Genomic DNA, 23,945 nt, shown 5'->3' with positions numbered 1-23,945 from the left:
AGCGCTGCACTTATGAACTTTAATATGCATTTTACAGAGGCAAGAGGAAAAGAAAAAATACCACTACTAAACTAAACTAATACTAAACATTTCTAAAGACAGTAAGTTCCCCTCAGACATACATTCATATAAACTCCTAGCCCTAATTGAATCCCAATTTGTTTAGCATCTCAACCGATTTGAATCGTCACATATTTGAATCGATTTTCAACTGGCTCTCGGTTAATCGTTACATCCCTACTATAATGAAGTATTAAATATTATATTGTCTACTATAATATATTTGCAATTTTTAGCAACAGTCATGATGTGGCGTCACACTCTGTGGCATCTGTTTTAGACAAACAAAATTCAATGTTACATATAATAATAAATACAAAATGTAAAAATATACAGTCAACTCCACCTTCATGCTTGATTTATAGTTTCACCTAGGTTACAAAGTGACATATCAATCTTCCATCAGCCATACATGCAGTATGAATTCAGAAGGGTTCACCAAACTTTAACTTGAATGTAGTGAAATTCACTCTTTCACATTTGCATGAGAATTAATGGAAGTCAGCGGAACAAAAAGTGTAGGGTTACCACCCCTTTAAAGGGCCAAGATAACCAGCCCAACCCTGATCCTTGGGGCTTGGGGCTTGAATGTGTTCTTGAAACAAACAAAATAGTGGAAGTTAGCAAACCGATAAAATCGTTTGCGGCACCTTTGCACATCTTTTTATCTCATTGCCATCTATGAGAATCAACTGAGACATTAAAGCTATCTCATTTGTGATTTTTCTTTCTCATGGGTGAGTACAAAATGGTCTAGACAGTCCTAGAATTATCAGACAATGATATAATGTGTGGCCTCGTTGAGAGTATATTAATATGGATGTATGCGGACTCAAAGTGTCATCCCTAATTCATCTCTTGAGGGAATCCCAGGAGCGCTCTGTTGGATATCTGGGGGCGCAGGTATCTAATGCACACCTGCTGTGATGGTGTTGATAAAGAAATGGTCTGTGCTGTGGGCTGGATAAATAATAAGAGATGGGGGGCTGGAGCTCAACCGAGGGGGTCTGACAGCTGTATGACCATACTAATGCATTTCCTGCTCATTCCTCTACACTTTACTGAAGTCAGGCGATATTCCCTAGGTGCTGCGCTCTGCCAACCAATCCCGCATTGAACGGGCTATCATCACCATGACTACCGGGTCTGGAAAATTAGCAAGTGGCAGGGGTCCAGGAGTTCACCCCGGTTTGTGGGAGATGCACGCTTCCCATTCCCTCCTCCGATCGCCTTGCGATAAGATAAATTAAGTTGGACAGTGTGTAAGAGTCTTGATCAGAAGCAGCAAGATGCGATTGTATACTTGTTGCATTGATGATGTTTAAGCAGTGCGGCAGTGACTAATGAGGACGGAAAACATCCATCATCTTCTTATCACCATGGAGGCTGTTTCTCGGGGACGTGCTTCAAGCTGTTGATCTTCAGGCTTGTCAGAGGGATGGGGAGGCCTTTCACCTCAATCCCCTGTGAGCACAAATGTTCTTTAGATAAACTCAAAACAGCAAGGTCCACAACAAGTCCTGATTTCTGCTGTCAGTGTCTCCCACGTTTGTTTGTGTAACTTGCCTGAGCTGATCCTAGACTTAGGGGCCCTACTCAAAACTGTGGGCTGGGGTGGGGGGGTGCGGTGGGTGTTGGGGGTATGAGTGGTTATTAACGAATTAATGAAACGCATTTGTCCATGTTTCACGCCATCCCGAATCGCGTTCGCAGAAAGCGCTTTCAACTCTTCACTTTCTACACTTTCAACTAATTTTTTTTACTCTCAAGCAAGACTCTACGACATTCATATTACATGATTTAACTGCTTTTTACATAGAAAAGGCGACAGTGCACCGCATTAAAAGAAATGATCATTCATGTGTTCATAACCGCTGGCCAAATTCAAAAACAAAACTAAAATTAAATAATGTTTGAGAGCAAGGTGTTTAAAGGCAAGGTGCCCCCTGGTGTTTCGGGGGCCTTACACAGCTTGCGTATTTTGCGTATAGGGAGGATCGGCTATGCTTGCCTGAGCCACATAGGCTATCTGATCCCATTTTTTCAGATGTGTAAAGTAACAGATTATCTGCCTCGCTGAAAAGACCAGCATTCATTTCCATTATGCACCAGTCTTGGGTGCGTTTCCCAAAAGCGTGTAGCTAACTATGATTGCAAGATCTGTCGTTTCCAACATAGTTGGTGTTTGTTGAATCCATCCATCCAACATTAATTTCTTGTTAGTATGACGTGGACTTAAATAGATTATGCACTTGAGCAAAATAATCAGTTTAATATGCAGTACAATCTATGTGTGTAATTTCATACATTTACAAATTTCAGTCTATTTCTGCTATTTATTAGAAGAATTAAAGTGCCATTTTTGAGGAGTGTACATGTGTGTATGACTCTAGTTCCACCAGCTTAAAGTCATTAACCAGAGTTCTAACCAACGTGGTTTGAACGATGTGCAGTAAAGTTCATACGTTTTCTGGAAACAGTTGTGAATAGCTTGTTAGTTTCTCCATCAATGCAGTGTACTATGGAAGTTAAGCAGCAGGCAATGTCATTGTCTGGGAAGCACACCACAGGCTAGTGCTAGTTTGGTACTGGCCAACTAGTGCAAAATCAAAACAATGTTTATCAGCGGAATTTATCTAAAGAAGCTGGTTAAGTCATTCGATAATAATAACAAACCAACAAAGGTAAAATAGTATTTATCTGTGCAATTTTCTCTTGTAACCCGATCTCATGAAAAAAAAAAAGTCACTGGTTTATTTTAAGATGCCGATTTCATATGAATTTGTACAATATGATTTTTTTTTTAATAGAAAATATTAAGCTTGCCCTAACCTAATCACCAGTGAAGTGTGTGCAGATTATATGAAAACATACAAATTAGATTGTACATATTCATTCAAATTCAAATTCGCCAAAACATAAAATAGTTACAAATTGCGTTTAGAGTGTGTTGATCTGTTGGAATGACAAAATTATCTTTTTATGTATTCAAATAGAACAGAATGTAGGCAGGGATTAAAAGTGCATCAAAACATTATTTTTATTTTTTTATAAAACATGATTTATTCCTTTTTTATTACAGCCTTAAAAATAAAGCTAAAAAAGTGAGACACATAATAATGTTATATTGCTCATAAGATTTAAAACATTTAGGCTAAATAGACATTTAAATTGAAAATAATTATTTTGTAGTATCACAGTTTGGATTTTTTTTAGACACAATAAATTAAGAGACAATGTGACCACCAGAACTTGAAATCACACTATGAGCATTTTCATTCATGATGTTCACATTTTAGTCCTATTAGCTTTATAAACTCTCCATTGTGTTGTCATTTTAAATACATCCATTAAAAATTTTACTTTTTTGAAAAAAAAATAAATAAATACTTTTTTATGATGCCCGTTGGATAATCGGTTCACTGAATATTTTCTTTTTATTATTGTTTCTGTTATAAGTCATTATTTGTGGTATTCAGAAGAAGTTGTCCAGCACATCCCTAGTAGCAACTGCTATTAAGTGTTATTGTTCATATTAGTGTTCACATAGAATAGAGAAGTATAACTTTACTGTCATTACAAAATATTTTTTTACTTCTCTTCAAACTAAGCATTGTCTGAAAGTAAAAGCTTCATGCTAATTTGTCCTCGTCCTGTCATATGTCAGCACCGCTCTCGGTTTCAGTCTAAATTTGACGGTTTATTACCACTTCTCCATTTATCTATGTTCAAGTAATTACATGTCAACCCAACACAAGCATGTGCTGGATTCCTGTCAAATATCTCTCAATGTTGTTCATCTTATCTTATTAGTGTGAATGAGCAGCACTCCAGAGCTCCAGATGAGCTTTTCAGCATATATGTGATAGTGATTACAGTGAAGCAGAGCAGAGAAAAAAAATATTTCCCAGACTCGGCTGGACGGGAAACCCTTTTTGAAGCCACACTGTGTAATTAAATGTAAACAAGGGTGAAATGTTCCGCAACTGAACTGATTCGTCTCTTTTTCCAGGGTTGCCAGGGGAAACGGGGAGTTCTTTGACCGCATGAATAAAATCCTCCAGAAACAGGATAGTCTGCTGTCTGCTGGCCAAACTGAGGTAACCACATTCTTCAAAAAGACTGCATCCCTGCTTTTACCAAGGTGTATCCCTGTCACCACATTCCCCTGTGTGCTGAAGAATCAGGTCATATTAAAGTAGTTCTTTCTCCTGAGCATTGCTGTGGGATTCAGAAACTCACCCTCCCTCTTCCCCTCATATAAAGACGGCATCAGAGTTAATGTGCTTGAATTAGATGTTTATTGAAGAGCGTTCCTCTCCCACTGTTCTAGCAGTATGTTGAAAAGGACAGCAATCAATGCCGCCTCAGTAGACTTTGCCTCCAAGTGGTTCTGGGTGATAAAAACATCATTAACACTTAGAATGGGTAGTACTGTATACTCACTGTAGAAGAATCCTACAGAAATGGCATCCTTAAAATCTAATCACACAATTAATGTATGAAAGTATGCTTTTCACATCATTATTGAACACAGTGATCCAATATCCACCATCTTTGTGGGGAAAATTGTGCAAACCTTGATGTATAGAAACATATTTTTGCTTTTATCCCTTGATGCAAGAAATAATCAATCACAAAGTTGTAAGTTAAGTTAATGTTTTTCTTGTAAAATAAGAATATTGACATTTTATATAGATATTATGAAGGACTGAAGAAAGGCTGCATGTACTTCACTTTATGTCATTGAGATTTTGGTGCTGTCTTGCTTGAACAGGTCATGCCACAACATTTCATTCAGCTAAAGGTCAAGACTTGACCATTGGAAAACAAAATTTCTCTGGTTGCTCCTCTCCATTATTGATTTGCTTGTGTGTTTAAGATCATTAGCATTGCAATGCAGGACCTTACACCCTGCGCTTCACCTCGAGGGCGGATATGCTGACATTCACTAGTATATTTTTCTGTATAAGTCAAGTCAGGTTTAGTGCCATTCTTCTCATTATAGTCCATCTGTAAGGAAAAACAAAATGTAATTCCTCCACAACCTTACAGCGACAATGGAAATGATATGAGGAAATGTCACATAATAATGGTACTAAATGTCAGCTAACCTAATTGACAGACAAATAATAATACAAGCAAAGAGACTAAATGCAGTGCAGAATGAAATACAATGCCTAGTGAGATTGGATACAAAGCAGACAGAGAAATTCACAAACGTTAGCCGGCGGTACTGCTGTGGAGATGAAGAGTACAATTAGGATTCATTATGCCCACAAAGACTGCAAGCTATCCCGTTCTTAGGCTGTAATTCATGATACTCCCACCACCATATGGCACGTCTGCTATGAGGGTCTGAAATCGGAATTCACCATTTTGCTGTGGACGTAAATAACTTTCCCATTTATGTTGTAAAGTTCAAATTTTATCTCTTCACCCTGGTAGATGTGTCTGGACAGTTCTGGTGGTCTTTAACAAAGATGAAACAGGCAGCACTGTTCTTTTGGCGAGCAGCAAATCCCTCTTTAATAACTTCCCACGCGCACATCTCTGGCTCAGTGTTTTCCTTACAGTGGATTCATGAGCTCTTGACGGCGGTCAGTGCTAGAGTTATTGCTAGCAAATTGATGGCTGTTTTCCAGGGATTTTATGATCAAGTGACTGTTGCTGAAATTTAATTGAATTGGCCACACCCACAGGAAGTTGAATTGGAATTAGGGAAAATTCCAATGGAATTTTCTTGAATTAATTCTGAATAGCACACAAACCTAGCACAATGAGGCTTTTCAGTAATAACCGTTTGATACCGATTGAGTGCTTTATTCATGGCCCATGATACTTATGGTAACTATCACAAGGTGCTCTAAAGAATACAGTGATACAACTATTGGTAGTAATCCATGGTAGGAAAGCCTCTTTATCTGAGTTTTATTTTCTATTTTTTGTTTCAAATTCTCCCTGAAATAGCTGAGTGTGAAGACATTGATTAAAACATTTGACTTAAATCACTTCTCTCTAAGAAATGATTGTGTTGTAACTAAAAAGTAAACCACATTCATTGAGAAAAGTGGGAGTTTATCACTCTGCCATTGTCAAGATCCCCTTAATCTATTAGCCCAGCTCAAATGAAAATGAGCTCATATTTTGGATCAAATTATCCATTTCTTATAAAGGATCATTCTGAGGGGGCTCATAAACTCTCCTCTTGCCAGCTCATTGCTCTCAGCCAGTGAAGACCTTGAATCTACACAGTTAAAGAGATGCTTTGAGCTCATTGTTAAATACAATTAATGATCTCACCACTCTTCATTGATCCCCTCACCTGTCATCTTTGTGTCTATTGGTTCTCCATCCTCATGCATTTACAGGAGGAGAGCAGCTGTGCTCCTCCACCCCCGGAGTGTAAAGACCAGGCTTTTGTTCCTGAGAGATCCACCAGGGATGAGGTGAGTCTCCTGGTCATCCTTTCAAAAGCAGCAGTGATTCAGATGATTCCTTCTTGTGGTACATTCTCCTAAGGTTACACGATTTTGAAATAAATCATTCTGTTTCAGCTGGATTTGTTGTATGAGGAGGCAATCTACACCATGGTCAGTCGCGTTGGGGTGCCGTCGCCAGAATATGTTACCAACGAAGGGGACATTTTCAATTACCTGCAGAAGGTGCAACATTGTTGTTTTCTCAATAAATTCCATAGTACATGTTTCAAACACCCCCTGCATCCCCCCATAACAACACAAATATCACAATGCGTATTGTGCCTCTGGCGCTTCAAATCCACCAAGATCTAAATAAATATCATGCTCTGATTGATTTCTAAATAGAAATGAATTACACAGATATATATATATATATATCTTTTGTTTTCAAAGCACTTGCGTTGTTGAAAAAAAAAAACTAGTCTTTGAAGGAATTGTGTGGGAACGGAGGGTTGCGTTTAGGTGGTGGTGGGGGGTTTGTTTACATTGACTTGGTTTTATGAGTTGGAGCAGATGCTCTTGTCTCAGACATGATTAAACATCAAAGCCCTTGCCCAATGGGGATTGATGTTTGGTGCTTATATTACACCCATGAAACCCCTGTCACTCCAGAGGAGCCTGATTCCATTCTGAGACTTCTAACACCGAGGTGCAGCAGGTCTTACGTTTGAAGTGTCTGATCTATAATGTTTTTTTCTTTAAAAAAAAAGAGATTTTTACCTTAACCACTGACATAACCGTGATAACCATCACTGCTTCAAAAGTCAAAGATTCTTTTCTCAATAATAAAGAATCATGTTTGTCAGCACTCATAACCTTTTAATTATTTTTTAAAGAGTTAAAATGAGAACAAAGACATATACAATCAGTTAAACAGTTGTCACATGTGCTGGGTGTGTAAATCAAACAAAGAAGATATATCAAAGAGTTCTTTTAATGCTCACAGGAGAATAAGAGCACATCCAACACAAATCTTCAAACATAAGAACTTTTACACATTTCATTAACATTAATAGCGGACAAGGAGGAACTAAACAGACAGGGTTTTTAAACACAAGGAAAGTAATCAGGGGAATGGAAACAGGTGGGGATTAATCAATTAACAAAACGAGGAATGGAACATGACCAAAATAGGGAAACACAAAGGAACAGAAGTTTCATGACTATGACAACATTTTTCTGTAGCAGTTTTTGAAAGTTGAGATAGAATCAAGTAGTGCTCACAAGTATTTATTTGACACTCCTTTAAGCAGTGGAGACATTTGCAGAGAAGGAAGAAAGAAGTGACCAATACACACTGACGCGAAAACACACAGTAGTGAACACACACACAGAGCAGTGGGCAGCCATATTGTTGCGGCACCTGGGGAGCAGTTGGGGGTTTGGTGCCTTGCTCAAGGGTCTCACCTCAGGTGTGGTATTGAGGGTGGAAAACAGCGCTGTACATTCACTCCACCCTCTGGGTGGAGGATGAATAAGAAGCAATACTCAAGTCCCTTGTCTGTGTCCTTGCTCAGTGGAGTCGCATAGGTAGAGTTGCTGGTCTTTACATTCTTCTGTCTTCACACGTGGAGGGCTTCACACAAGGGCTGCCGCAGTATACTAACCTTTTTTATACCAGTCTGATAAACTGTAATAGAATTCAACTGAACACGCTTTACTGTTTAACACAACAAAGGGCCAAGAAAGCGTACAAAACTGACAAGGCATGAGATACAGTGCGATACCAAACGCCACTTCAGCTCGTCTCAACACAGTAAACAAATCAAGTGTTTTCTAGCAATGACAAATGAGCTAAAACTGATGATGAGACAAGAAATAAATACAAAATTTTCTCTGATCACTTTCGCTCAGGTCTTTGATATGGGTCAAGAGGAGCATGACATCATCCTCCAGCGAGTCAGAGAATCCAAGGTGAGGGTCTCGCATAGATTTTGTGAACTTTTGTCTGATACTGCAAACATGACTCTCTTCTTCTCAACCTTTTGTGCTGACAATAACAGCAATAGTGGTACCTGCCGCCAGCTCGATATCAAGAGCCAACTTCTTATTTCTTTATAGACAGATTTCACTCATTTCTCTTTTCATATGAGTAAAGGTAAAATAAATCTTTCAAGGGATACTCCACCCCAAAATGAAAATTTTGTCATTAATCACTTACCCCCATGTCGTTCCAAACCCGTAAAAACTCTGTTCGTCTTCGGAACACAATTTAATTAATTAATCTTTTGTGTCATCCACGCCACAAGGATGCACTGTTTCTACATGTGTTTGGCCTTGATTTGAAAGAAAACAGCACATCCTTGTGGTGCGGATGACACAAAAGAGCATACACATCATATGTTGATATGGAGAGACACAGAGGAGACCGTTGACAAAGGAATTATTGAATAAAGTCGTTACTTTTGTTTTCTTCGCTTACAAAAAGTGTTCCCATTACTTCATATAACCCAGATTGCACGTCTGATGGCAGATGGAATATTATGTCGACGACTTTCATACCTTTTATGGACCTTGACACTGTTATTTACTTGGCAGTCTAAGAGACAGTCTCAAGCCTCCCGCTTTTCATCCAAAATATCTTAAATTGTGTTCCGAAGACGAACGGTGCTTTTATGGATTTGGAATGACATGGGGGTAAGTGATTAATAACAAAAAAATCATTTTGGGGTGGAGTATCCCTTTAACAAGTGGAAAATACTGATATCTATTAGAAAGCCTCCCTTACTAAACAGATGCAGAATAAAAATAAAAAAGAAATTTAAACCAGTTTTATCTTTTGCAAGACTAAAGCAACTTTGAAATGTCACAATGAAAGAAGCCCTGGTTACCTCTTGTAACCTCTTAAAGGTCTATAAAGAGAACAGAATAATGTTGGTATTTGAATGTGCATCACAATGATCAGAACCTTCATTGGAACAACAGTCTCCCACTGCCTGTCATACATAATATACTCACTTCTAACGTCTGAAAAAGAAAACCTCTATTGATTTCTTTCCTCTCGACATGGCCTTGGCACTAAAGCACGACATGCTTGCATTTGTTTTACTTTGCACTCACTCGAGGTGCCACCACCATGTCAAACAGCTAATGAAACATGCTCAGTTTTTATTACAGCTGTGATGCATTCTAATCCAAGTCTGAAACATTCTTTTGTAGAAAGCCAGCTTTTCTCTCAGGGTCTCTGTAATGAAAGGCAAGAATCTCATGGCAAAAGATGCCAATGGTAAGATGTTTCTTGCCTTTTGTGAATTATTTGTGTGTTTTGCTTCTAATATCATGTCTTTTTGATGTTATCTGTGGCACTGACTTTTGTTGTGGAAAAAAGAACAAGAAGGCAAAACATTCACATCTAGACATAATACACTTTGAAAATCTTCAAAAATCTTTATTTATTTTTAACTAAAGCATCATAGAAATTGTATTAGTTTTAGACTTTATTTTGTCTGCAAAGCTTTTTCTCCTTTTGATGAGCCAAAATTCCCATCACACTCTCAGGAAGAAAAAAAAAGGTACAAAACTGTAACTCTGTACCCTAGGGTACAAAAGCTAAAAGGTACATCTTTGTACCTTATTTACCTAATAAAGTGACAGTTTTGTACCTTTTTTTCTGCGAGTGCATAAATGATTTAACAATAAGATCTCTTCCATATATTCTCTTCCAGTGAAACAGACCATTTGTTTATCTGCTTTGAAACTATTTATACTGACCTTTATTGAATTAATTAGTATATTTGTTATTTGTTGGTGCTGTATAGGCTACAGTGACCCCTACTGCATGCTGGGAATCCTCTTGGGACAGTCGCCCAAAGACACTGAGGAGAAGAAAGAGAGGAAGTTCAGTTTTCGCAAGAGACGGGAAAAGTTAGAGAAGCGCTCCAGTGTAAAGGAAGTGCTGGCAGGTAGAGATATCCAGGTGACCGAAGTCAAACCAGAGACTCTTAACCCAGTGTGGAATGAACACTTTGTTTTGTGAGTAACCTACTGTTAGAAATGAATAGATAATATTAGATGATTTGTGCATTTTTAAATGTGTTTTGTTTTCCACAGTGACATTGATGATGTTCATAATGACCTACTCCATCTGGACATATGGTAAGATGCATCAACATATGTCCTTCAGAACGAGAACAGTCATCTCTGCTCTTCTCACTGAAAAATTGTTTGTTATTTTCCACCCTAGGGATCATGATGACGATGTTTCTGTTGCGGAAGCCTGTAAGAAGCTGAATGAAATCAGTGGATTCAGAGGAATGGGCAGGTAGATCACACAATGGCCATCTGTTGTCATAAAGCTAATGAGCCTGGGATACAGTACATCTGACATATTCTTTGCAAATACTGGCTCAAACACATGCTGAATGTATGACTCAAACTGTTGCATCATATTATTAGATATTTCAAGCAAATTGCCAAATCTGTGAGGTCTAACGGGGCTGCCGCATCAGGAAGCGAGGAGAATGCTGATGACTTCCTGGGTTGCATCAACATCCCGTTGAATGTGAGTACTAGTTCTGCACACTTTAGTTTCTAGAATAGTAAGGCAACTCATTGTGCTTGTCATTGAATCTACTTTTGGATCACTTTCTGTCTCTCACTAGGAGATCCCGGTCGTTGGTTATGATAAATGGTTTAAGCTAGAGCCCAGATCCAGTGCCTCTAAAGTTCAAGGAGAATGTCACCTGATTCTTCGCCTCTTCACCACTCAGGTACTGCTGCTCACCTGAGATCTAGCAACACTCATTAAAGGGATATTAATCTGAAAAATGAAATTCTATCATCATTTATTCACCCTCATGTGTTACAAAACCTGCATGACCTGCATTCTACTATTGGAACACAAAAGCATAATGTTGAAGAATATACTGGCTTCACTCTTCCATCTACTTATTCAATGGGGGATGTGTGCTGTTCAGTAATTTTGAAACTCGAAAACCCAGATCCCAATTTGCATGCCTTAAATGGACAAGAGCAGCTAGTATTCTACAGTTCAAATGTTTGGGATCAGTAAATTAGGACTTTTATTCAGCAAAGATGCATTAAATGGATCAAAAGTGACTGTAAAGACATTTATAATGCTACATAAAAATCATTATATTATTTATTAATCACTCCTCCGTCTGCTCAACAGAGAGACACAGCACTGAGTAAAATGGCCTCCAATGTGTCCATTCACAAGAAGATGTTGAGTCAGATTCTGGACTATGAGCATAATCAAATTCAGGTTGCGCTTTTTTTTTATTTGCCTAGCATTCTTCTGCATCAAGCTCAGAGCTTATCATAAATAATCATTGTACCATTTTAATTTCAGAAAGAGCCTTTTAACTGGAATGGACAAGTGTGTGCGGCTGCATGGACTGTGCTGTCCCATCACGCAGTGCAGGCTGACCTCTCCCCTCTGCAGCAGGCCATCATGTGCGTATTAAACATCAAACCTGTAGTGAGATCATGGCTCATCTGCGAAGCGCCACGCAGTCGGCGTGTTTATTGACAGGATGAGCACAACAGCATGAAAACAGCAAATGCTTATAACACCAAGACCCATCCTGATAATCGCTGCATGCTTCATCTACACATGCCTGCCAACAGTGAGACTGACACTAGTGTGTAAAACGGATGTTTTTGCATGTGTTTGCAGCCGTTGGCAGTGTTACAGCAGCCATCACCGCTCTCAGAGGATGAGCTACGCTCTGCTCCTCAGGCTGCTGAAAACTGTGGAGGCAGAGTGGGAGGATACCGCTGTGCACGGGGAGCTGGTGAGTTTTTACAACAGCTCGCTGACCCTGAATGTCTGGGCACATTCATGTGCTGTAGCATAGAGACCAGAGATCAATCTGGGGTTCAGCGCTCTTTGGAAGTTTACACATTATGGGTGAATTCATTGCGCTGCAGAAAATCATTTTCTTAATCAGCATTTTTTTTTTTTCAAGTAAAATGCAAATGTTTATAGAATGAGACAAACAGGTTAAGAAGCAAATTTGCATGATTTGAGATTTGTTGTTTCAGAATATTTTGAGCTATCTAACAATCTAACAAAATGTATTGAGGTTTATGTTTATAAATAGTAAAAACTCATTATGTATGAATATCGTTTAAAATGTTTGCTTAAAGGTGAAGTATGCGCTACTGCTGTCATATTTTCTAACAACATTTTCCAACAGTTATTCTTATCCTTACAATATCTTGCTGTTTGATCTGGGTTTGACAGTAAAGAATTTGAACTAAACTTGAGTTTAGCTTACCTCTCAAGAAGAAGCTCCACAAGTTTGGTGTCTCGACTGAAACCCAAACAATCCATCAAATTCAATCCATCTTGTAAAAGCACGGGCACAATTCACCCATTTTTTACCCATCGTCTGTTTCTCTGTATTTTGGCCAGTTTTCAGATTTTATCTCACACTTCTGTAAAAGAATCTGAATTTATTTTACCATGTAATGCATTAGCCATGGCTAAACACCTACTGGCTCAGCTTGCTACAGTAGCCACGCCCCAAACTCTCGCTATTGGTTGAAGTGGACAGAGATCTGAGTTGGCCAGTGTTTACAATTTTGGGGAGATAAAATCACAAATGCATACTTAGTGACCAATGAAGTACACTTTGAAGTAAAATGTTTCTAAACAAAACTAAATGTGTATTCTGCAGCTGTAACAATAGCAGAACCCTTTAATGCTAAATATAATTCTTTTTTATAAGGTTTTATAAGTAAACATGATTTGAAAGTTCTATATTAGACCTATGCATAAACCCAAGTAATAAAACAATCTAACAATGGATGATAAATTCAATATCTCTGTCACTTATTTAACTGAACAGAGCTGGTCACATTTACATGTTCTGTTAAAGAAAAATACATGAATGGTAGGCATATTGCAAATTGCAATTGGTGCTAATTTACTGCATAATTCTTTTAGCGAATCGGGTGCTAAAACAACGCAGTTAGCGTGTGCAAATAAACAGCGCTATCAGCGGGTGTAATTAATTCTCTTGTGAATTCTCCCCTAAGGCTCTAGTTTGGAACTAATTCTTTTCATCTGGGTCCAGTCTGTAATTATGTGTTTCTGAGTGCAGGAGGGTCTCTTGGCAGAAAGCTTCAGACTTTACTGTGATTACTGCCTGTCTCAAATGAAGAGTATGCGTCAAGTATTCCCCTGCAACAATTCTGCTGCCATCATACGCTGTGAGCTTATGCTGAGGTGAATTCATACACACACACAGGTTAACTCATAAACTCACACATATGTCCATAGAAACCCACATTCATGAGTTCGATTTCCTGGCCAAAGGACCAAAATAAAAGCACTGGGATTCAGATATTTCTGCCATCAACTGCAGCAGCTGTGTCTGGGAACTCATGGTGATCTGCCCTTTCAGACTTCTATGGGTAGATCTGTTTTGGGGAGCGCGACACACAAAAATTGACATCTTGTGGGCATTTCTAGTGTTGCTGCTACAATGTAGTACTGTATACTGAGCTCAGAGACACACAAACACACAAACAGTTCATGCAGTTTCCACATGGTGTTGTTGGTTCTTTGGATATTGATTTTCTGTGTATATGTGCCTTAGGAGCATTGGTCACATGCAGTCAATGGCAGCCTTTAGAGCAGTGTGTTCAAACCGCAGTGAACTGCACTTGGAAATAGCAACAGTTATAAAGGTAATAAGGTGATACAGACACACAACAGTGAGACATATAGTGGTCGCAGAAGGTATTTGGACACTGAAGCCACACTTGTCAAAAATATACACAACTGTTCAAAAGTTTAAGGGTAACTAAGACATTCAGAAAATTTTACAGTACAGTAAGTTGGGTTTTTGTGTCCAAAATTGTCCAAATATTTTTTGGTCCACTGTAAAGAGTGATTTTAAATAGTTAATATTCAATTGCATTATGGATGCATTTGTATATTATTACTGTCTGTAATTTTTGGTTTCTTTGTTTATTCCTGACTTTAGAAAGGCACAGTTGAGTGGTATGAAGGAATAATATCAAACATTAAACCAGATGAAGGCGTAAGTATTGATTTGATAACAATTACCATTTAAAAGTGTTTTCAAATGTAGCTCCAAACATTTTGGTACAGCACAAAGACAGCTTGGAAACTAAAATAAATACATAGTTTCAGTGTCCCTTTATATTATGATTTATATTAGCATATACTGTAGTATAAAACTGGAACAAGCAGACCATTTTGTACTGTAAATCTACTGTACAAAGCATCTGTAGATTTTCTGTTGCTCATAACTGAACAGGAGAGCATTGGTCAAGGATTACTGTAGCTGATGTATCTGTTGTCTGCACATCTCTACAGACTCTAGAGGAGCAGCTGAGGCGTTTGGTTATGGTGGTGGATGCGGTATGTGTTGATGTGCAGAGAGGACAAAATGTCTACAACACGCTTTATTACAGGTAACATTTGACATGTAATTTCAGAATTGCAAAAATAATTACTATTTTCAAACAGGTTTCCAAAGCATGCTCCCTGCCTACCACTGGTCAGTCAGTCCCAATACAAACTCACGCCAAGTCAGTATTGCTGTGTTGGGCTGATCGAGATGTTCAAACAAACAGAACAATGGGTTGATTCATTGCCCTGCACACATTTTGGGAAAACCAACCTATGAATAGTTTATTTAAAACACACTTCATTTTTAATGAGATGGGTTGGGGCACAACAACAATTAAACAAGCTTAAAAAAACATGGGAAAAAATTGTTTTTGTGTCTTGTCTTTTAGCTCTGTGAAGGTTGACTTCTTCAGCATCTCCTACCGGCAGTTAGAGAAGCTTGTAAGTTTGAGCACCCCGGGAACGCTTACAGATCTCTGTTAAAAATAAGTCTTGCCTCGATAAACAGGAGTCAGGAAATAGAGAGGGAGCTTTAATGTTTTGCTGTGTCTCCAGGTGGCAGATGACGTAAATGTGGCAATGGAGCGAGTGTGTGGGAACCTGGAACAGGAGAGTTCACGGCTTACCCAAACCATGGGAGAGACCCTTTTTGAGCTCTTCATGTCTCTTAAGTCCCTCAAGCGCTTCAGGGAGTTTCTGCCTCTCAAGTTAGTAATTGGGTTCCTCATCTGCAAGAGAGCTAATTCATCAGCTAGGCTAATTATATAAAGAGGGATTATACATGAGGGTTGATAGATAAATGATTTTACCCATAACTGACAAGGTTATCTACTCTTGAGTGAGCCTGAGTATGACTTTGTCATAACTGTGATTCACATGTGGTCATTTCTTTTCAGAGACACTAAGATGTTGGCTCTAACTGGATTTCATAACTGGTTCAAGACTTCTATTCATAAATGGCTGCAGATTGTACATGAAAAGTCCACTGACAGGATCCGTAAAGCTGTGGAAATGGATCAGGTGAGCTTTATAGCATTATAGCATATATTATAGCTGCCAATACAAAACATGCCCAGTCAATCAGAGTTCTTCAATAGTGAAATGAAACAGATTATTGGCCTGGGCCTGTTTCCCAAAATGGTTCTCCCAAACATTGACTTGACATGAACATATGAGCACTTCTTATCAATATGTGCATTGTAACCTAACTGAATCAAATTTAGGCCATGTCATCATGACCCTGGTCCACTTTTTTTTGCCAGGTGTTGGGTTGAACAATAAGGTGGAAGCTGTGTTTTAGGCAGATTCATTTTAAAAATGTATGTAAAGTGTTGTACAGCAATAACAGTGATAGCAATGCTGCAGATGAGTAGACAGAGAGAAATAGCTTATGGAAAGTGAGGAAGATGGTGTGGGGCGACATGATGACAAGTCAAGACATGTGTAATGGTTTCCATGCCTGCCAGTGAGTCATTGACCAAACCGTTTCTACTGTAAAGATAACATGTCCAATCCTGCTGAATTTTATTCATATAGTGGTCTGCAATAGTCTAGCCATTATTTTTACCAACATTGGTTGACCACCCAAATTTTTTTTTTCTTTTATTATTTTATTTTTATCATAGATTTGTTTTTATTTTTCAAATTTAAATATGAATGCATTTGTTTAAATAAAAAAATAAAAAAAAAACATATAAGAAGAGTAGCATCAACTGTATTAAGTTTAGATATATTTTTCCAGTTTCCAGACTTTCCAGTTCTAGTTACATTGCTTTTGGGATCAACTTCAGCCTATAATTTGTATATAATAATTTCTATAATCTACTTAGAGTTCTTTTTTATAAAACATGGCTCTTGCAGATAATGTTCTTAATGTTAAGAAAGAAATGGTTCTTTTAGGTTCTGTTCACTGAAAGTTTCTTTGTGGAACCTAAAATAGTTCTTCTGTGTCATCGCTGCGAAACCCCCCTTTAATTTTTAAGTCTGTACTGAGAAGACCTATACAAATCAGCCTCTCTGAGTGACAAAAATCAAGTTAATGTACCCCAATGAGAGCGTGTTAGTCGGTGTGTGTTGGCTGCGTAGTGTAACGTGTCTGTTTTAATGATACAGTTGGAGCCAATCCAGAGACAGACCAAACACAGCTCCTCGGCGGTGGACGTTACAACATGCTTTACCCAGGTGCAGGAGTTCTGGGCCCAGCTGGCGTGGCCTGATTCAGCGGGAGCCTTCATTTTCATCACACGCCTGACGGATGTGAGCGCCTCTAAGCTCTAAGCTCCACTTTCATAAGCATGCAGTTTAAGCTTGCACAGCTGGGAAGCGGCGGTCAAAAACACTGAAAATAAAAAGCATGCTCGTAATGGAAAGGAGAATTGATGTGAATTGATTCTTTCTTGATGTGTGGCAGAATTTCTGCAGCGAGGCGGTGTGTTACGCTGAGTTGATCAAGCGCAAGATTGAGAGGGGCCAGCTGGGACGAGACCACAAGAGTTTCATCATGCAGGTACCGCTTTGGGGCAAAGGAGGGGTGGCTTTCATTATGAGCGAAGTAAATGTCAGCGTTGAGTGCTTCTCCCTGACAACACTGACGTCTCAGCGGTGCATCTGTGTCACAGTGTGTCTGACCTCGTTAGCGCCCCCTTTTCATTTTGCACTATATGCTTTCTCTCTCCCTTCGCCCCATTTAGACCTCCTTATTTTCTACCGTTTTGTTCTTTCAACTCTTTACCTCTCCTTTCCTCATTTCCGATCTCCCTTCCTCCTCTTCCTGGCTGCTGCTTTGGTGCAGGTTTGTGTCGCTCTGAACAGCACAGAGCATGTGCGTGTTTACCTGGGTGGTCTGCCGCGGGAGCTGGACTGGCGGGGGGTCGAACAGGCCATGGAGGAGTCGTGCGGATTGGAAGGAAAGGAGCAGGTCAACAAGTCCCTCAATGGGCAGCTCTACAATGCTGATATCGACCTGCAAAGGGAGGCCAAACGCCTAATCGCACACCTTACTGATAAGGTAGTGGCATGCATCAAAAAGCACAGATCTACTGCTAATAGATCTTATGTCAGATTAATAAGAAATAAATTAATGGCAGATTATTTCTGTAGAAGCTAGTCATGTCTGTTTCACAAAACCATAGTAACTTTGTCACTCATCCATTGTTTGAACCACATTGGTTTAACAGTATAGAACTGTCATTAATGATGTCACAAAGGTGTTGGAGCAGTAACACCCCTGATTGGTTAGCTTTGCACAGTTTCTGGAGTGGTAAGTCAATCACATAAAACTCTGTCCTACTCAGATGCTTCCTGAACTCAAGAGATGCATTCAACACATCAGCCTATCTCCAGACTCCATTAACAATGATGAGGCAAGTATGAATAAAAAAAAAATATAAATAAAGTATGGCCTAATGTGTTTTTCAACTTATGTCCTCTTTGATGACTTGCTCCAGGCTGTGGCTCCCCTGATGAAGTACCTAGATGACACTCTAGTCATCCTCAATGAGTCACTGGTTAAAGAAAATCTAACAAGGTAATTACTTGCTTCATTTAGTGATAAGGGGGACACACTGTAGCGATAACAGTAATGACACAGATTTATCCTTTGAAGCATGTTTTCCAAGTAAATTGGGCTCTGTAAAGTGATAATCGACAGTGTGTGAAGGAGGTCACTGTGTCTGTGAGCGTGATCTTTCTGGTTGTTGTGCACCTCAGGGTTCTGCAGAGTCTGTGGGAGCTGCTCCTGCGGATGATCATGGACACTGTGGTGGAAAACAGGGGTGTCCAGGTGGAATTCTACACACGGTTCCAGTACACCGTAGAGGTCAGTATGGATGAGTCACAACACAGCACAAGACTTAAGGCTGGAATACACTGCACAACTTTGTACACAACATATTCAAAAAGAAACATGCACCTCATTAGTAGGAGACACATGACAAATGAAATCAATGTGTGTTCTAAAATTGCTCAAATTATCAAAAATATTCAATATCCTATGACTGGATGGAATCATAATCTAAAGATAAAAAAATTTAAGACTGTTTTGAGAAAGGTTGGCAGGTCTCTTGCCTGAGCTCCAGCAACATTTTGAGGGAAAATGAGTACTATATTAGTTAGATTAGTTAGAAATGCTGCTGAAAGCCAACAATGTGTTTTGCTAGCTGGCGGTTTATTACAAGAACTCTGTGACTGCAGAGGGCAGCGATCCTCATATCCGGTATCTCTCAGCCTGCATTCACAGTCACGGTTTTACATCATGCCTGAAACCGTCAGAAGCACATCAGATATTTGCCAGCGCTCTTGGCCACAGCTCAGTGGAGAACTTAGGACGTCCCCAGTAGCATGTCAATATGTGTGATCCAGTATTCCAACAGAGAGGAGCTAGCAGGAACTCACCACAGATTTACATGAACTCTCATGAAGTGCTGACTGAGCGTGTGAGCTGAACATGTTGTTCGACATTACAAGTCTCAAGAGCGTGTTATGAGACTCTGTGCATGTCTGCTGGAGTCCATACAGTCAAAGAGCACAAGAAAAAATGGCACAAGGCATGAAATACAATGACTTGTATTGATTGTCAGGCAGGAAGTGATCAGACACCTTAATAACCAGCTCTTTTTGTGCAGACACTGGTGCGGTTCTTCCATGCTGATGGAGAAGGAATGCTTTTGGAAGACCTTAAGAGTGGAGATTATAAGGTATTCTCACCTTTAATAAATATGGCTGATGAAATGAATAAGCATGGCTTCATCCACCTTCCCTCTTCCTTCCCATCAGGCCCTGGACGAGGAGCTGCGTCTGAACAAATGCTCCTCCTTTGAGCTGATCGAACAGTATTTCCTGGAGAAAATCTCCCAGCAGGTGGGTAGGACTCCTGCTGGACCTCCACAACTTTTAGCTCCAGCCCTGCAGAGAGAGGAGGTGTTGATTAGGAGCTAAGACATCACAAATACCATTCCTTCCTCTGATGATTAAAAGTTTACATCAGTCATTTCCTCTTTGACTAAGCGTTCTTTGCACTGTGTAAGATTTCGCAGTCTCTGACTGTGTCTCAAATCCTGCTAAGCTGACTTGCTGTCTGCTGCCTACGGGAGCAGATGTCTCCATAACCAGCATGTTACGAACTTAAATGTCTGATCTGAACTGCTTTTCACAGGCAGCAACTTTACTTTAGTGTTTAATAAAATATAATTGTGCTTTCAAATCCTCTTATGTTCTACTGAATTTAGAAGTTTCTTGATTTGTGCTTAGAAGTGATTTTGCTTAGAATATGAAAACTTTAGGCAATTTTATATTTATTTTCCTTCTTTTTCATGTGTAGCCTCATAATTTAGTTAAATGAGTGGTGTTTCCTGGCGAGCTTTTTAGCTTTACTTCATGAATAGCACAGCAAATGCACACAAAGTAAATGTCCTTCTAGAATGACATGCCTGTCTCCAGAAAGTCAGGGTTCACATAAAATCCAGTGGTGGCATTCGTGTAAAGTAAATAATGATCATTCTGACATGACTTGAAGTCAGATTTATCCAATTCCTTAATATCACCATATACATGAAAGATACATGCAGGGTTGCCACAAATTTTGGTCACGTCATCTCGCCACTTACAACTTGAGACGATCTTCACACCAGCACCCCATCTATGGTGCCCAAAATGCTATCTCCTTAGCTTTTGAGACTCAGCCTGTTCCAAACATTTTCACTAAAAGCAATTGTGGAGTCTCAACACTACCTAATGTGTTATTAGTTTTTAACCAGATGCACATTTATGAATTATATGTTTCAGATAGTAGTCTTTAACAGATGCACATTTGTTTTACAGAGAATCTTAAAGCACAGTCGTTTTGGTCGTATCAGTGTGAAGTGTTACTATGATGCCCCTGAGCAAAGACTCACTGTGGAGATACTGCATGCAGCTGACCTCATTGCCCTGGATGCTAATGGTAAATATATATCTACAGTATTTCAATGTATCCTTATTGGTTATTTATTGTGCATGCTCATTTACCTTATTTTTACATATACCTTTACATCTATTTTTATATGTTCAAGTTTTTAAATTTATATGTCTACATTTTTTAAAACAATAGTTATGTAAGGACACTAACAAATGTAATATTTAGCCTTTTTTCAAAATGATGCATTATAATGTTAAGATGCTTAAATTCATTTATAGCATAGAAAACCTTTTTTTGGATTTTAATTTATTCAGACAAAATGGTACGAAATTTTAATATCTGACAGATTTTTTAATATTGGTGCATCCATATTCTAGTAATGCTTCTACTGTAAATCCCCAAGCCTAATAATCTAAATACTTTGCATGTAAAACACAATTTATTTAAACTTACAGACTCCATGTATTTACTTATTTGTAAAAAGAGATAGATTTAAGATTAGATTTTGAAAATCTCCTGTTGACTTACATTGACATTGTTCAGAATTCAAGAGGAAAGTGATGATTTCATAACATTTGCATCCTGAATTTGTATTGGTCTTCCTATTGGCTTTCCTGCATATTTCAACCATTTATAGCCAATTTTACACTGCAAAGAGAGTATTTCATTGTGTGTTGATTCTGATGTGAAAAGTTTACCTAAATCTTTGGCACTATTTCTTTGCTGCTGTGCAAGCACTGGTATTTCCTTCCAAACTAACTACTTGCTGATATTTCTGTTGTTATCTGTTACTGGATTTGTCTCCGAACTCATGCTTTCCTAGGCCTCAGCGATCCGTTTGTCATCGTGGAGCTGTGTCCTCACCATCTGTTCCCCACAGCTCGGAGTCAGCGCACCCAAGTGAAGCTCAAAACCCTGCATCCGGTTTTTGATGAGCTTTTTTACTTGTGAGTACCACATCAACTGCTTGGGTCCCGGCACCCCAAACAGCTCTTTGATCACATTTGCTTCTTCACAGCCATGTCAGCCCTGAGCAGTACAGGCACAGGTGTGCCTGCCTGACCTTCACTGTGATGGACTATGATTGGTTGTCCACTAATGATTTCGCTGGCGAGGCTGTTGCCCCACTGAGTGACTTCTGCTGGCCGGGCAGGCCGAGTGCCACACCTGCTGGAAAGACCCTTCAACCCGTTATCCTGCACTTGTCCCGCCAAAAACCAAGCGGTATGCTAATCTGTCCATTTTATCTACGACCTGTGACATTTCTCCTTTAAGAGTAACCATAAAACGTCTTAAATCAGAGGTACTCATCTCTGCTTCTGGAGACCTGCTGAAGCTTCCTGTAGAGTTTAGATCTAGTCCTGCTCTTAAACACCTGCCGGTAATTGAATCCTGAAGAGCTTTATTAGCTAGATCAGATGTGTTTGATTAGGGCTGAAGCTAACGGTACCTTCAAGTCCTTCTGGGAAATTCATTACCTACGAGTTTGCAAATATGATGTGATTATGACAGTCAGGTGTTTTTGATCTGAATAATATAGAAGTGTTAGGAATTGAAAAAATGCCTAAGACAAAGTGCTACTGTTATAAATGAAGAGCACAAAATTTACATTTCCTGATGCTTTATGTATTTTATCATTCTTGTGCTGCTGTTTCTCTCACAAAACTGTCAGCTATAAACCATATTGAAGCAAACTTTATTGCAATTCTACAGAGCTCCGCACATGACATGCAAGAAAAAAAATAATAAACTGTGCACATGATTTACTATAATCCGTACAATTCTTCATCAACATTATACAAAAAAATTAAATAAATAAATAAATACAAATACATATTATGCTCGATAACAGATTGCTTCCACAATGATTCTTGAACCATTGACAAACTGGCCTTGAAGAAAATATTTTTGACATGATTTAAGGTGGCATAGACAAAAACAACTTTATAGAAACAGGGTTGAGTAAGTCCAGTGGAATAATCTGTAATTTTTCAGTAAATATGACATATTATTTCAAGACTGCTGATTATTTCTAGATTCAGAGAGAAAAAGGAAAGTAGTACTGTTTAGATTTCATTGTTTTGTCAGCATTGCTTGGTGTTTAGTATCTGTTGCAGCCTGTCCTCTTGAAAGGATTTCCAATTACAAGTGTCACTGTCTATTGAGAGGTCTGTCACCTCAACAATATTGTTGTGTCTGGTCTAATGGATTCATTTCTGACCGAGTTGCTTCTTTTGATACAGAGAAGCCCATCATGAAGATGCTGGAGGCAAGAACAGCAAACAGAGAGGCTCAAGAGTTTGTGCGAAAGCTGAAAGAGATCGAGAAATCAATGGAGGAAGAGTAATGTGTCCCTTGCAGTGCATGTATTTCTGATGGTGGTCTTTTCTACATGTTGTACTATGTTTACTCTTTAAAAGCAAACTCTTTTAAATGTATTTTGCACTGTTGTCCAGAACAAAAAGGTAAGGTAAATGATCATGTTTAAAGATCAGTATTTTATCACTGTTCAGCACTTAATGTGTGCTGTGTTTTGATGTTGAAGCCTTCTGATGGAGCTTATTGTTGATAGAATTGTATGCATTTAGTAGTAGAAAGGTCTATTTTGAAAGAAACAATTATCAGTTGAATTGAATTCAAATGCTTATCTGAGCTATAGATTATGACTTGAACTCAAAGAACTTGAACTTTGAAATAAACACAGATTTTACTTGAGGATTTTCAACAAGCACGACAAAAGTAACAGAATTTCTATACATGCAGCAGTTTTGCAAGGCCACATACACACTGCAGATAAAAATAGGTCACTGTAAAAATATCCTATCTTGATCAATATTTTTGACTTGTTTTCATTTGTTTTCAGAGAATATATCTCAAATTAAGATTCTTTTTCTTACCTCATATATATATATATATATACAGGAAAAAAGCACTCACAGGAAACTTGCATAAACTTAACTGGCCTTTCATATTTCCCCAGAAAATTTGAGATGGAGAGTGTTGGCATTTATTTATTTATTTATTTTTTACAGCCAAACCTAAGGTTATCACCATGTCAACCATCACAAACGTGACTCCTTTATTCCACACAAACACACACACACACACACACACACACACACACACACACACACACACACAGAAGGGATTCAGTCCAGCA

At 38.8% G+C, this 23,945-nt stretch overlaps 1 protein-coding gene across 1 annotated transcript in view; it reads left to right on the top strand.

Annotated features, from left to right (window-relative positions):
• Positions 1–23,693, top strand: part of LOC109050600 (BAI1-associated protein 3-like) — a 41,835-nt gene extending 18,142 nt beyond the window's left edge. Inside the window, exons 3-34 of the mRNA XM_042720518.1 lie at positions 4,073–4,160; positions 6,432–6,509; positions 6,618–6,725; positions 8,397–8,456; positions 9,702–9,768; positions 10,301–10,514; positions 10,593–10,637; positions 10,726–10,803; positions 10,938–11,043; positions 11,144–11,251; positions 11,674–11,766; positions 11,854–11,957; positions 12,181–12,298; positions 13,613–13,737; positions 14,111–14,201; positions 14,501–14,557; positions 14,857–14,954; positions 15,282–15,333; positions 15,448–15,599; positions 15,789–15,912; positions 17,005–17,148; positions 17,303–17,398; positions 17,684–17,899; positions 18,186–18,254; positions 18,339–18,418; positions 18,601–18,709; positions 19,515–19,586; positions 19,666–19,749; positions 20,710–20,830; positions 21,609–21,732; positions 21,804–22,009; positions 23,029–23,693. Coding sequence (XP_042576452.1) covers positions 4,073–4,160; positions 6,432–6,509; positions 6,618–6,725; positions 8,397–8,456; positions 9,702–9,768; positions 10,301–10,514; positions 10,593–10,637; positions 10,726–10,803; positions 10,938–11,043; positions 11,144–11,251; positions 11,674–11,766; positions 11,854–11,957; positions 12,181–12,298; positions 13,613–13,737; positions 14,111–14,201; positions 14,501–14,557; positions 14,857–14,954; positions 15,282–15,333; positions 15,448–15,599; positions 15,789–15,912; positions 17,005–17,148; positions 17,303–17,398; positions 17,684–17,899; positions 18,186–18,254; positions 18,339–18,418; positions 18,601–18,709; positions 19,515–19,586; positions 19,666–19,749; positions 20,710–20,830; positions 21,609–21,732; positions 21,804–22,009; positions 23,029–23,132 — 3,391 coding nt within the window. The 3' untranslated portion in view covers positions 23,133–23,693. The remainder of the gene's footprint in view (positions 1–4,072; positions 4,161–6,431; positions 6,510–6,617; positions 6,726–8,396; positions 8,457–9,701; positions 9,769–10,300; positions 10,515–10,592; positions 10,638–10,725; positions 10,804–10,937; positions 11,044–11,143; positions 11,252–11,673; positions 11,767–11,853; positions 11,958–12,180; positions 12,299–13,612; positions 13,738–14,110; positions 14,202–14,500; positions 14,558–14,856; positions 14,955–15,281; positions 15,334–15,447; positions 15,600–15,788; positions 15,913–17,004; positions 17,149–17,302; positions 17,399–17,683; positions 17,900–18,185; positions 18,255–18,338; positions 18,419–18,600; positions 18,710–19,514; positions 19,587–19,665; positions 19,750–20,709; positions 20,831–21,608; positions 21,733–21,803; positions 22,010–23,028) is intronic.
• Positions 23,694–23,945: the final 252 nt, after the last annotated feature.

The sequence above is a fragment of the Cyprinus carpio genome, chromosome A3 (assembly GCF_018340385.1).
Source record: "Cyprinus carpio isolate SPL01 chromosome A3, ASM1834038v1, whole genome shotgun sequence".
In the NCBI taxonomy this organism is placed as follows: Eukaryota; Metazoa; Chordata; class Actinopteri; order Cypriniformes; family Cyprinidae; genus Cyprinus; species Cyprinus carpio.
The sequence above is the reverse complement of the archived record's forward strand: the minus strand, read 5'-3'. Positions and strand labels throughout refer to the sequence as shown.